The sequence below is a fragment of the Dipodomys merriami genome, unplaced genomic scaffold (genome assembly GCF_024711535.1).
Source record: "Dipodomys merriami isolate MVZ:Mamm:240054 unplaced genomic scaffold, mDipMer1.0.p SCAF_1, whole genome shotgun sequence".
Lineage (NCBI taxonomy): Eukaryota > Metazoa > Chordata > Mammalia > Rodentia > Heteromyidae > Dipodomys > Dipodomys merriami.
The window spans coordinates 143277729-143292648 of NW_027202270.1; the positions used below are offsets into that span (position 1 = coordinate 143277729).

The window sequence follows — 14920 nt, forward strand, 5'->3', positions numbered from 1 at the left end:
TAATAACAAACCTGAACCATCTGGAAAGAGAGCTTTGGGCAGCCATGGTGTTCCCAGCACTTTGTGTGACATGTCCCTCAGGCCCCATTCTTCCTTTGTGGGAGAACAATTACGACTTCTGACTTAATAGTCAGGTGTGTACTTAAATCCACTCTCTGCTGGGCACTGGTGGCTCACACCTGTAATCCTAGCTGCTCCAGAGACAGAGATCTGAGGATCATGGTTCGAAGCCAACCCGGGCAGAAAAGTCTCCAATAAACTACTCAATAAAAATATCTACTCAAAATAACTACTCAATAAAAATATCTCCAATAAACTACTCGGCAAACACTGTGACTTAAGTGGTAGAATACTAGTTTTGATCAAAAGAAGTTCAAGGAGAGCCCCCAGGCCCGAGTTCAAGCCCAGAACTGGCACAAAATTAAGAAAGAAATAAAATGAATGAATGAAATAAATCCACTCTCTCTCCCCTTCCATTTACCAATCAGCTGCCAACAGCAGCAGGCATTGATCATTCACATTGGGAATATTCAAACAAATAGAGTTCTCCTCAAAGAGGCCTACACTTCCTGAGATCCACATGTTATGACGGTGTTGGGGCAGGGAGCTGGGGGAGCAGAGAAGAGAGGTTCCTGACTGCAAACAACAACAGGATGAGGCAAGATGACCCAGAGATGAAGCTGGAGAGCTGTTCCAAGGCTGATCAGGAAGCAACTTGCTAAGGAGTTTGGACCCACCTGAGTTTCTTTCTCTGAAAGACTCAGCCTCAGCTGTCTGGCCTGTCTTAGCAGATCAGGGCTAGAAGTGTTAGCATATGTGTAATTTTTTTGCAAGTATCAAATGGGCCTTATTAGTATAAAGCATTATTATCACAATGAAAGTATTACTAAACACTGTTAAATATAACTCCCATTTTTCTGTGATAGTAGATAAAAACAGTCTCAGATGTAGCCTCAAGAGACTAAGATTTAGATGTGTCTGAAGAAAAGATATGGACTTCCACATTAAGTGGAAATAAATCAAAGTGAAAATATTTCCTCTAAGTGGAAATAAATCAAATAGGTGTGTATACATTCGTGTGTGTGTGTGTGTGTGTGTGTGTGTGTGTGTACCAGGTTTAGAAAATAGTTCTGTTTTATGATTTGGGAGCCAGTTGATAATATACCTAAAAGCACATGGTGACCTTTTTTTTTTTTTGGGTCTGGTCATGGGGCCTGAACTCTGGGCCTGGGCGCTGTCCCCCAGCTCTTCAGCTCAAGGCTAGCGCTCTACCACTTGAGCCACAGCACCACTTCCAGCTTTTTTTCTTTTTGCTTATGTGGTGCTGAGGAATCAAACCCAGGGCCTCATGCATGCAAGGTAAGTGCTCTACCACTGAGCCACCTTCCCAGGCCAACCTTTTCTTGTTAAATGTAAATCTACTCCAGTAATTGCTGCCACCTTCTCTTTCCTACTGTAGGCTGGAGCAGCCTACAGCCCCATGCCCCTGCCCCCATCCTTCACACTCCTGGCTTCTTGTCCTCTTCTCTTCTCCAAAAACATTTTCCCCATTCTGGCTGCTGTGACCAGCAGATTGCCAAGTCCAGTGTAGTGTCCACTGTAGGTGACACTTCCATGTACCTGATGGGAAGAGATCCTCTGCAGGACTCGGTCATTACATGGTCCTTTCTTTTTTGTTTTTGTTTTTATTGTAAAAATAGTGTACAGAAGGGTTACAGTTATAAGAGTAAGGTAATGAGTACATTTCCTATTGACCATGGTTACTTCCTCCTTTGTTTTTCCCCTACCATCCCTTCCTTGAGCTGAAGAGCTGAGGGACAGTGCCCAGGCCCAGAGTTCAAGCCCCACGACCACCACTACCACCACCACCACCAACAACAACAAAAACAAAAACAAACAAAACCAAATAGATGGTCCTTTCTTATCTGTGCCTGTCCTCAGCTGGTCATCACTCCCCACACACTTTCGGGGTACCCACCAGCAATCACACACACAGCTGGCCCAGAGCTGAGTCCTTCCTTCCAACCCAGCTGGGTCCTGGACTCCATACCTTCCTTTCTGGCCATCTATTTGCCAACTCCACCTGGGTGTCCCATAGGGATCTCAAAATCAAGCCACTGAACTACTTTTCTTCTACTCTAGTAGTTCCTTCTATGTTTCTGTTCCCAGATGACACACCATCTAAGCCTATGCCTTCGGAACCACTGGGTTTCCTTGAAGTGATCTTTCTCCTCCTTCTCTGTCCTCATGGTCCCTGTTTTGTTCAAGATCCTATCAAAACTTGCTCTGTTTCCCATCAGCCCCTGGCTCCTCTAAGGGACTCCTACCTCACTTCAATGAGGGTCCACCTTCAATGGGCTGTCCACCTCAGGAAAATTCTCCCGGCTGCCTCTAGATTGTGAGATCATCAGCTACCACATCTGTCTGCCCCGGGCCATGCCCTAAGTTGCCCTCAGGCAGGGTCTACATACCACTTATGGTGAGCCTACAGGGGACAGGGCAGAGCGAATCTGAACAGTTGCTTTGTGAGTGTGCAGTAACTGAATGGAAGAGCTCTGCACAGAGAGCTCCTCTGCAGCTCTTGCTGATTATGAGCTAACAGTGGGTGGGGTCCCAGCCATCTCCTTAGATGTGTGAGGTAAGAATGCTGGAGGCATTCACCATCTATGGGTCATTTGTTGCTAAAGAGACAGAGCAGGGTGACAGAACATTCTCTTGTTTTGTAGTCAGCTCATCCTGGTCATCTGACGGGCACAGCTTTCCCCTTTCTCCAAAAAGTAAAATCCAATTGACTCACTACTGCTTTGCTTTTTGGACATTAGCAGCCACCATACATTTGGCATCTTTAAAATTTTCCCATTCCAGGGTATCAGGGAAGAAAGGATTTTGTGAAGTCTAGGACACAGAGCATTGCTGACACATCAAAGGCTAGATGGAAAGTCTACCTAGCTGCCCTGGTGTCCAGCTGGTGATGTTAGTTCCAGGCTGCAGGGAATAATTCCACATTTCTGTTTCTGGTGGGGTGTGCTCCTCAGTGATAGAGGATATGAATGAAGTCCTGAAGGATGTTCCAGAAATGAGAGAAGGAAAATCTTTCTTTTACCATAAAGCTTAGCAATCTAATCCTCATGCAAAATGTTTTCTCTACTTTCAAATAGACAAAGAGTAAATTGGCCTTTTGCATATTCTCCAAAAGAGAACAGTTCCCTAGATTAAAAATGGCAATAATCACTCTGTTAGGCAAGCTGCTTGCAAGGAGTTAGCATAAAACTGAGAACGCCAAAATCTTTGTTCAGTTGGAAAGCTCACTTGTAATCTGTAATTCACTTGAATTAAGAGCATACCTTTAATCACAGATATGCACACAAGTGGACTCCCCTATCTGTCTATGCATCCAGAGGCTCTGAAAGAAATTCTCCTTATAAGGTCTTATGTATATATTCTCTAAATATGTAACATACTATGTGATACACATTAAAAATAACTACACAGTGCATATAAAATTACACACACACATCTCTTTGAATAAGTTAAAATATTTCCCATTCCATCAAAATGCTTGCTTCAAAAAGCTAGGTGCTAGTGGATCATGCCTGTAATCCTAGCTACTCTGCCGGCTAAGATCTGAGGATTGCTGGTCAAAGCCAGCCCAGGCAGTTAAGTCCGTGAGAACCTTATCTCCAATTAACCACCAGTGGCGCTGTGGCTTAAAGTGGTAGAGCACTAGCCTTGATTGAAAAAGCTCAGGGACAGTGCCCAGGCCCTGAGTTCAAGACCCATAACAAACACACAAACACACAAACAAACACACAAACAAATAAAATATTTGCTTCAGAACCTGGTGCTAGTGGCTCACTCTGTAATCCTAGCTACTTGGGAGGCTGAGAGGGAGGGTGGGTTGTGGTATGAGGCCAGGACCAGACAGAAAAGTTCGCAAGACCCTATCTCAAAAAATAACCAGCAAAGAATGGGCTGAAGGTATGGTTCAAGAGTTACAACACTGGCCTAGCAACTATAAGGCCCTCTGTTCAAGCTCTAGTGTGGCCAAAAATACATGAATAAATGCTGTATTAGACAGCAAAAATTGGGGAGAGGGGAGATGTATTGAGGTTTGAACTCAGGGCCTCAGATTTGCTATACAGGTACTCTATCACTTGAGCCATTACTCAGTCCAGACCGAACTTACTTTAGGCCTGTCAAGATCAATAGTTTGTTCCCTCCCAAAGGTTTCCTGGGATTCCTAAGAACACATTACCACTTATACTTTGCAGGCCACGAATACCTACTCAATTTCTCTCCCCACACTGGTGCTCAAGAAGCACACACAGCCCTAGTGACAGAGGTATGGCCTTGGGACTAAAGATGAAATCATATTGTCATCTGGTCCTAAAAATGACACAGTAACCAGGATGACAGCTAGACACACAACGAGACAAGAATCTGTGCAGGCAGTTAAACAAAAGGGTAGAGTGTGCAGCCGATTTAACGGGTTTTTAATGTCAGAATCAAGTTTTTGCAGCACTTCACACTTTTAAGGTGTTTCCTAGCTGAGTCTAGGGGATTCATTCTGTGAAGTTAAAGTCTGAAGTTATTCTTAGCACAACCATGTCTGCCTGCCCAATGCTTTCCACCCCAGCCATGGAAGCTGAGGTAGATAGGTGTTTGGCATTCCCAGGACACAGCTTTTCTCAAAATCACATCTCATCACAGCTAGCCGGGACCCCACGGATAAGTTTCGTTCTGTACCAGGATATCCTAGAAGCCCCACTTTATAATGATTGCTCCTGTCCAGGCTTTGGTAAGGCAAGTCCACAATACCCTCTCTCGGAAGCCTGCTAACAATACTCTCACCTGGGGATTTTCCTTAGTCCGTCTCCGCATGACAAAGGTTCCCTTAAGCGCTGTGAACTTACCCTTTCCAAAGACTTCAGGAGGTTCTGTCTTTCTTTGAGCTTCTGAATACTGATGACAATTTTGTGTCTTGCACCTTTGGTAACGTTCTGTAAATTTAATACATGAAGGTATGCTTAAGAATTAGCTTAGAGACTCTCTCAAAGAGCATACAGTCAGTCAATGTGCTTTGATCACTCAGCGAGGACTTTCACAAACCTCTTCTTCCTAAATAGTCTATAACTCCATCCGGCTACACATTTAGGACAGAGAGACACAGGGCAGCCAGTTTTCCCCCTCATCACAAGATTTCCTCAAAGTCTTAAAAGACAATATATTTAAGTCAGACATTCCTTTCTCCCAGGTTCCCCTGGAAGTCCTGAACCTATCAGATCCTCATGGTATTCGCAAATTTTTCCCATTTGCCCATCTTGAAGGGGTGGGGAAACCCAGTGTGGTCCACATGGAGTATCATCAATAAGGAATATTTTTTTTTAGTTTGCAGCCATTAAAAAAGTAAACACAACTGAAAAGAATCTATAATTCACTCATCCCTGCAGGTAGACTTTAGGATTTGCAGATCTGGGGTTGATTTTCATTGTGTAGAGTGGTAGCCTAGGGATTTTGCTAGATATGGGTTGTTAGAGACCCAGTAAATTTCCCAGTTGAGGGCCTTTTACTCTCCCCTTCTAATCAGGTCTTTAATAAGAATTTTAAATTTCTGTTTAGCTTCAACTTCGGGTTCAAATGAACTAAATTACGCTGAGAAGATTTTGCCAAGTTCTGACTTTACCCTCTGCCATTTCCTTCTTTCTTTTTTGTTTCTTATTAAGTTGAACAAGTGATGGATTTAAGGTTTTTTTCCCCTCAACCCTGACCCAAACACAAAAATGCTCTTAGAAATGTTTCTCATCGACCCCTGGGATATCAGGGAGTGGTAGAGATTCAAAATGTGGTGGGAGAAATGTTAGGAAGTGGATCTTAGTGCCTTTCATTCTCTGAGATTGTGCAGTGACTTTAGGCTTTGTCTTGCTCTCAATACTGGTATTCAGCTTAGCCTGCAGAGGTTAACCGAGGGTCCTGGAAAAGCAATGGGAAGCCAGAGGTCTGTGGGGAGGTACACATCCTAACCAGCCATGCTTCCTCAAGGGGAAATAGTATTGGCTGGTGTAGACCATCAATTCTTTAAAATCATTGCTCAAAGGAAACTGAGTCAGTTGAAACATGCAAATAGCATTTTAAACAAGGGAAACAAAGGCATGGGTCAGAGGCCTATTGACTGGAGCACAGCATGGAAGGAGTCATGCTTCATTTCAGGGGTACTGTTGACTGGCCTTTGGCATCCACGCTTGGAGAAAGATGTCTAAGAAGGAGGAGGACCTTTGTCCATTTGTAACATGTAGAAGGAAAATGAAATCTGAGACCTGGGAAATCTCATTCTTAATCATCATCTCATGCTCTTCCAGGAGGCTAGAATAAATAAATACTGTGAACTATTTATTCCAATCTCCATTCAGTCCATCCTGAGGGATTTTGGAAAAAGCCTTGGGGTTTGTCTGAAGCACGACCTGATGCTTCTGCTGATCTCCATTTAGAAGATAGCTAGTATGTGACCAGGTAGAATGGTCCCTTCCCTAATTCCACCCTCTTTCCATCTCTGCAATCTGTCCTCTTGAAACGCAGCTCCAATTCCAATAAACTTTCTGGGTGCCACCTGAGGCTACAGGCCACTTGGACTTCTGGTAGGACTTGCTGTCCAGGATCTTCCTACCACTTCCTATTGGACTCTGCAGGGAAGAGCCGTGTCTTACAATTTATGTGGGATGTGAATTAGCATCTGGAAATTCCATGGCATGGGTCCCAACGTGGTTGAATGTCACCCTCTCTGGGAATGGTCCCCTTAAGCACATACCTGAGCCTCCAGCTGGCACTCAGTGAGGGCCATCATTTCCTCATAGGTCATCTGGGAGAAAAGCGCAGCGTACTTGTGCAGGCGGAGGCTTTTTAACCAGGCTGGAACATCTGTAGTGTAAGATGAGCAAGAGATGGGGAGGGAGATGGGAGGAACGAGAGAGGTGACGAAAGATGCAGGAACAGGAAGAAGCAGCGATGTTCAGAGGAAAAAAAGAAAAAAAACACCTTTATGTTATTACTTGCTTAATTCTGGCAGCAAATTATGGGCCACAAGTTTCTGGCTAGCCCTGACATTCTCAGTAATGGTTCTGATTCTACTCTAGACTATGAACTGCTTACTCAGGGTCGATAGGCTACAGGGAATCCTCCAGAATTATCCCCCTCCACACCCAATTTATAAATATGTAATTTGCTGGGAAGAGAAGCATCCATAGCTCCCTGAAGATTAACAAAAGGGTTCATGACCAAAACCATGGTAAGAAATCATCACTAGCCGGGCCACTTCACTGCTGACTTGGAAAGAACTGATCTAGAAAGTTAAAACTAGACACAGTGAGTTTACACCCTCTAGATACTTTCCTTGGAGGGAAAATGCATTTATCTACATGTTTCAGTAATTCCACAGAGGCAAGCAACAGTTGTTGTAATTCATAGCTTGATTCCTTCCCTTTCGCTCCCCTAGATCCAATGGGATAAGGGGCATTCGAGGACCCAACATCATCACTTTTGTGGGATGCCTGCTGTTCATTTCCCCAAGCCATAGAATGTGTCTAGACATAGCTTTGATTTCTTCCTTGAATGCCAACCAAATAACACACCACATCTTGAAAGGTCTAACGATTGGCTAGACCACAGGATAGTACAAATTCCAAAGTCCATCAGAAATAAGCCCTCAGTTTGAGATTCCAGAGTGAAGAACAACAATTTCTGTATAGAATATCCACAGGATTATTACCTTGCTCATTACAAACAAAACAAAAGCATTTTCCCAAGGTCCTTTAAATCAAAAGTTGTTGAGCTGACCTTTGAAAAGTTTCTAGAATCATATTCCCCTACTTCTGGCTTGTTTTATGGCAACATTAAGCCATCAAGCCTAAATCACAGAGCAAGTATGTCATGGGATAGAAACTAGAACTCCAGCCTTCTGAGTCCCAGTTCTTTCCTACATTGAACCAACTTTCTTAAGATAAGGCCCAAATAGCTCATCAGTGGTAGGGCTGAATAAGCAGGTCTGTTAAGTACCATTTGTGTTTTCTATGAAGTTGATCACTAGATTCTGTACAACTGATTGCTGAGTTCTTTATTCTGAGATACTGATGAACCATACACATTCCAAAATAAGTGAAAACCTTCCAATTCTTCAATACTTAGAGGAGGTAACTAGGGTTGATGAAAGATGCCGAGACAACTCTGAAATCAGGCTTCGTCTGCTCGGTCAGGGAATGTGGCTGGGGGATGGTTGGCCTGCTGAGAGTACTTTTTCATCTGCAGTAATACGAAGGCCAAGGAGGAACATTTCTGAGAATTCCCCAGAAAAGAACATCCAATGGCATTTTAAGATCAGACTCAGTTATCTCAGGCTGCATTCTTTGCTTGGAAACCCTTCAATTTACTGTGACAAGAGGGAGTCCATCTCTTGATACCAACATTAACCAAACACAGACAAAGCTTCCTCATGAACATAGTAGTAACCCCTTAGATCCTCCTCAGCTTAAACTACATTGGATGAAGCATCCAGGACTTTGCAGCTCAGGAATCTAGTGCTTTCCCTGATATGTCATCCTGAAGCTATTTTATCTGACTTCATTCTCTCCCATATTTCTGTTTCTCTTGAAACAATGCTAATGCTTTTGCAGATGGGGACAGGCATAACCTTCACTCCAGCTTTCAGTTCAACCGCATGTTACCACTTTGTCACCAGGTTTCATGGTTTTTATTCACATCTTGGAAAATGTCTAAGCTGCTGCTCAAACACTGCCACCTTTATGATTCAGAGATGTTTGGGTAGCTCAATGCCACACTAAGGCACAATTCCCCAGAGAAAAAGTGTACCATCATCCCATGAACCAAATCTGGACCAGGTGCCCTACTGAAGAGCCACACAAAATCCACTGATGATAAGACAAAGAAAATCCTTCTGAATCATCTATTAAATCATGTTGCAACCAGATGCTTTATATCAAGGTAACAAATGAGTCTCTTAAGAGCCAGACATGTGAGGGACAAGTCTTCTGTGGCAAGGCTCAGTTTGACAACTGGAATTCTGGATAGATGCATAGAAAAGCCTGTCTCATTTAGTCAAAATGCAGGTCATTGGGAATCATTTTCTTGAAAAAAGGCTCTTATTAGGACTTCAGAACAGGATAAATTAGGCTTCTTGAGAGTTATTTCTGAATACACTATTGGGAAATGTAAATTTCTGTGACTTTATGTTCCTGGGGAAGGCACACAATGACACTGTTTGTCGTACAGGTGTCTTAGTGCTCAGCTCAATGTTACGTACCCAAACACCTTGCCTTCCTACAGTGGCAACCAATGATCCCAAAATCCTAGTTCTTAAAAAAAATTGCCTACCAACTTTTCTCTCCCTGGTTGGTGAGGCACCCTTCCTTAACAGGAATCAAAACAAAACTCCATGAACCAGAGAACTGAGAACCTTGATCATTTCATTCCCCAAAGGCAGAAATTCCAATAATTCAAGTGCTAAATTCTGTAAGACTGAAAGAACTTGAACTCAAAGCTCAGGTACTCCCTCAAGGTCCACGTGCCACTCTGTTGGATGCAATGGTAAAAACAAAAAACAAAAAACCAAATGCTATTCTAACCTCAGACCTTCATTTTTCAATATGGGAACCTGTGGCTATGGTTGGAAGACACAGGCAAAAGGGAAAAGCAGAGCTGTTTCCCAGAGAAGGTGATAAGTGAATGAGGACAGTGACCCTTCAGGGACCCCGCCTCAGACTGGTACATGGCTGTTTAGTTTCATCTGGGTTGCTCCTATTGAATATATCAATGGAGGGCCCAAGTGATTCAGTGTGAAAAAGAGAAAGATGCCCTCTGCTATATGCTAGGCTGAATTCCTTGTCAGGTTTGGGAATGCTGAAATATGCTAACTCAACATTTACCAAATGACTTTGATAAGGGTCAAGCTCTGTGAAAATACGTCCTTTTTATCAAGGAACTTTTCATCTAGACAGCACAGCTGACACATACAAAAACAATTATAATAGCTGTTGTACAAGTACAGAATACAGCTCCAGTTCTAGGACCAGGTCCTAGGGAGTGTAGAAGAGTTCTTTGCAATTTGCTGCTTAGAATAACAGCAACTTGGGAGTCCCTTGGACTCCCAAGGAAACAATCAGAGAAAGCAAGACCAGCAGACAAGGACAGAGGCAAGAGAGCATCCAGGGTAGAACAAATGCTTGTGGTAGAGAATGGCTAAAGACAAGGTGGGACACAGGCAGGGCAATCAGGTGACCAAGATAGGATATGGGTAAACACAAGGACAGTAGACATTATCCTGGATGATGAATGGCTGTTGAAATCTGACCAGTAGCAGCACGTGCAGCTAAGTACGTTAGAAACATGATGGTTGTTATTAGGAAGGTTGGACAGGACAGTGAGAGAGAAGGCCATGATGTGAGTTTAGGAACACCATGAAGATGACTTTGGCAAGGGAGCAGAAGAGAAGGAAAAGATGTAAACTGATGGTATTTGAAAGATCAGGAAAGAGCAGAGAGTGAGAAAGATGAAGGTCTGGGCTTGGTGAGACAGCAAACACAAGGGATCAGCAGATTTGAGGAGAGATGGTGAATTCACATTAGATCACTTGAGTGACGCTGCCTTGAGGTCAACCATGAGGAAAAAGTCAGCTACAAACTTGGAGAGAGAGAGAGAGAGGTCTGCACTAAAGAACAACAACTCGCCTTTTCTATAATTCTTAGTTATCAGTTCATGGGAGTAGGTGTGTAGGTGAGATTTCTCAGACAAGTAGCATTGAGACTAGGAGAGTTCTATGGCAGAACAGTCTTTTAGAGGAATGTGTAAGAGGTTTCTAGGAGAAAGCATCACCCTCCATGTGAGTGATGGTTGAATCCACGCCATGTCTCCATCCTTTACGAATCTCCTTCTAGTAGACCTTGATGCTGTCCACATTGGGTTTATCCTCTCATGCCCAGTTTCTGATGACAGTGTTACATCCATAATCTATGCTTTATATCAAGGTTTAAACCGTGCTTGTTTTTACTTCCTTTTCAAATCAGCCATGGAGAGGATCTGTGGCACATACAACTGCATTCAACCCTGTTGAATGCAATGGTAAAAACCGCTATTGTAACTTGAGCTGCTTTTCCCTGACACATGCTGCAGGAATGACTATAAATGTCAGCCAGGCCAACAAGCCATGCAGCACCCAAACATGAAGGAGGAGGTCTACCGTAGAGGGGGACGAAGGGCAGGGTGAACATAGGAATCAACACAAAGAGCAGAAAGTTAGGCACTTCTTTCCCGGGAAGAAAGAGACATGAACAGCCATTTTCTCACACGAGAGAACACATGGGGCTCCTGCTATCTGCAGATGCAAAACTGACTTCCATTCTCCACTGAGAGTCAAGCTAATCTCAACCACCTTCTCCTTCTGAGAAAGGGATACCTTCTTGGTTTCTGAGGGAGAGAAGAGGAAAGCTAGCTGATAAGCAGGCATCACCTCTTCATTGTTAAGTGAGAGGAAAAACACTGCAAGAACAAAGAGCAGATATTTAGTGATGTCATCAAGCTTACCAAAACATGCCTTTATTTCTAGTTAGAAACAAATGAGCAGCCTGGGCTGTTGTACCCACTGAACAAAAGAAAGGAGCTCTGGGCATCTGGTCCCTTTGGAGCCGAAGTCTCCTGGAATGTGTGTCTTGATTCTGGGGAGTGTCCATGTGGGTCCCCAGGAAGGCCTTGTGGACATATATAGGGGTGGGTCTTGGAAGGCCAAGTTTGAGGTGAAGTACCCACTTCAACATGTTAGATGCAGACAGAAGACTGTTTTTCCTTGCCACTTCTATTAAGCATGACATTCCTAAGTGCTGTGTACACAAGCTGAGTGAGGAGTAGAGGTTAAATCTTTCAGACTTTCAGGACTGAGAGGAATCCTAGGATTTGCTGTTGAGAGTTCTCCGCCTATCTGAGAAGCATGAGCCCAACTCTGAACCAATGAGGAGCCATCTGTGCAGGTCCCAATGTTGAAATATGGGAAGAGGAAAATGAAACAAACATACCCAAGCTCAAGGAATTCAATACAGCAATCTGGAAAGTCAACATGAAGAGAATAGTGACTAATTTGGATGACAGCCAGGCTGAACACAGTTCCAGCTACTCAGAGAACCTTTACCATCCTCAGCAGTGGTGTACAAACCACCTCTCTTACAAAGACTTCTGACAGGTTCTTTTTCCCAACCTTCAAATAGATCTCACCTCTAAATAATTTTTCTAGTCTAACTCTGAGACGAGGAGCAAAGGTCTACATTTCAAAAACAATTCCAAACCTCAAACCAGCTATTTCAGAGTTGACAGTATATTTTCTTTTTGCCACGCAGAGAAAAAGTTTACTCAAGTTCCATCTATGTAGGACTCCTTAGAAAAGGCAAATAACGTTTTCACAGTCAATAGAGTCACCTCCATTCTCAACTGCCATAGGGCTATCAAAGTCACTGGAGTCAAGAATTTGTATTGTACCTTTATGGTGTCTACATACAAGAATACGTTAAGTTCAATTCCCTCCGTAGTTTTGTGCTAGTGTGAAGCACACATCATAAGTATACCTAGTTGGTATTAACTCATATTGAAGCTCATATCCACAGACACATGCCTATTTCTACCCGCCCCCCCCCACTTTACTCTATGAGCATGTTTACTAAGATATGCAGAATGGCATGCCTCAAATGCACTTTCTAATAAGTATTCATAGTATTAAAACTGCAGGAGAGGAGGGGAAGCCAAACAGGAGCCTGGGCTGGACCAGGAAGGTGCCTTAGTGGTGCTTCGTGCTGACCACTAAGGAGGTTACATATTTCCAGGGAATGATGACAGGTTTTCACACTTCCTATGTCCCAAGCCATCCCCCACATCTGTTTCTCCTCCGATAGACCCTTTGCTATGCATGATACCAAGGCTGACCAGATGTCCTAGGCAGAAACCCAGCCATCATTTTAAATGTCTTCCCCTCCATCACTGTCTATATTTAGGTAGTTACCCAGCCTTCTCCATTCTCTCATGAAACTCATGTGACCACACTCCTTAGTTTCCATTCTCACTGTTTGCTGGCCTTTGACCAATTTCACCTTTTTTCCTCTCTTATTGAAACATCCTCTACCTCTCTACTGGCTTCCCAAACCAGAATCTCCTGTCTTCTTCTCACTTTGATATATTTTCCACACTATGGCAAGGCTCCCATTTCTAAGAGGCAAGTCTATACAGGTGTGATAGGAATTCCTTCAACCATTTCAGGACAAAAGACAAAACTCCTTTGAAAGGCCTGGGGCCTAGCTTTTCCCTCTGGCCGACTTGTTTCTATGCACTTCTAATCGTGTAGTCAGAGGATCTTGTTGGTTAAGTCTTTCCTCACATGCTTTCATGAGTGGTTTTCTCTGTACAGAATGCTTTTCCTTTGACTCTGCTGGATGTCTGTATTCATTGCCTTACAACTCAGCTCCAGGCTTCTCCTTTTCTAGGAAGTTTCCCTGACTTCCCACCTCTTTGTGTTATGGCACTTTTTGTGCCTTTTCTGACCCAGGACAAGTCACTAAGTATATTTTCACAGCGATGCACCTGCCTTGACCACCCATTTGTTGTTCATGTGCAAGTGAATCTCTTATAGTAGCAATAGCCCTTACCTTAGTCCTACTTGAGCTAGTTACTCCTCTCTCAGCAAATGCTCAGAAAAGCCCACTAACTGGAATAGGACAAAAGTGAACCTGTGGCTCTTCCTGTCCTAAATATCTTCTCATTCCCATATATCAAAGCCACATCATTCATCAACAGCCCTGGCATGTTGGTAAGCACTTAGGTGTTGGGTTCTACATCATCTTTGAGGTTGTGATGCTAACATGACTGGCACAGAGGATTCTCCCACAACTGCCTGCTCTTCCTTCTAGGGAATCATGGTATGATTTCTCTCTTTGAATGAAAGAAAAACCAAGAGCACATTCTATTGCCTAAGGAATGAAGAATATTATAATTGAGCTCCAATTCAGAATCAAGAATCTTTCCCTGGGGTTAAGTCATAATGATGTTTCTGAAAAGAACAGGGACAGATGAATTTAGAAAACAGAACCAGTATATTCAACCAACATGTATAACTAGTATCCTCCATAGGGAATGATAAAGGGGGAAATTTCACATTTCAGTTCAGGTCATGCTTTTTTGGGGTCAGTTTCAAGTTAAGTAGTTGATTCTTTAGCTTGGGACTGTAGTGTGAGAGCCCTCTACCCTAGCAGCAATTTGATGAGACCAACTTAAACCATCAGGAAAGGTATTCAGAATAGAAGAACAGCAGTGCAGGTAGATGACATTAATCATCAGAGTAGGAGTTGGTCTTTCTGATAGAGAGCGCCAAGGTAATGACAAAAAGAGGCCTAGATTGATATATGTGAAAAATAAAAAGAGCCAAGGTTTCCTCCACATTCTTGACCGAAGAGGTACATTCCTAAGGAATGATTATAGTCAAACCTGGCCAGTCTCTCTCTAAATGAGAAAGGAAGAAAAGGAAGGATCAATGTAGAGTTTTCCTCAAGGTCAGTAAGATGAATTCACACTGAATCAAGTTCCATGATAATGACTTTACTCTTTTTCCCAAGATGTTAAGGAGAGGGTAAGCCCCTTGATTATTGGTGAACTCTTGCAAATTCTACTATAGAGTCTTCATTTTGGCAAGCTAAGTAGTTACAAATTAGAGAAGCAATGAGAAGTTCAATACTGATACCCTGATGGACTAGGCTGCTACCAAAGGGCCCAAGGCCCAACAAAGAACACTTTTCTAGATGCATGTCACTTGATCACATAGCACACTGCTCCCAAGTGTGATCTAATTTAGATATTCAAACTAGCTCTTAGATGTGAAGATCAAATGACA

At 43.1% G+C, this 14920-nt stretch overlaps 1 protein-coding gene across 6 annotated transcripts in view; it reads right to left on the reverse strand.

The window, feature by feature from the left end:
- The window catches only part of Samd4a (sterile alpha motif domain containing 4A), a 229350-nt gene that overhangs the window by 34793 nt on the left and 179637 nt on the right, over nucleotides 1-14920 (reverse strand). For 4 of the 6 annotated variants that reach the window (XM_070033047.1, XM_070033050.1, XM_070033048.1 and 1 more), the window contains 2 exons: nucleotides 6803-6912; nucleotides 4914-5000 (listed from right to left, as the gene is read on the reverse strand). In XM_070033047.1, the coding sequence (XP_069889148.1) occupies nucleotides 4914-5000; nucleotides 6803-6912 (197 nt within the window). Of the gene's footprint in view, nucleotides 1-2327; nucleotides 2401-2471; nucleotides 2557-4913; nucleotides 5001-6802; nucleotides 6913-14920 lie in introns of those variants that run through there. The other 2 variants (XM_070033053.1, XM_070033054.1) reach the window with 2 other exon arrangements.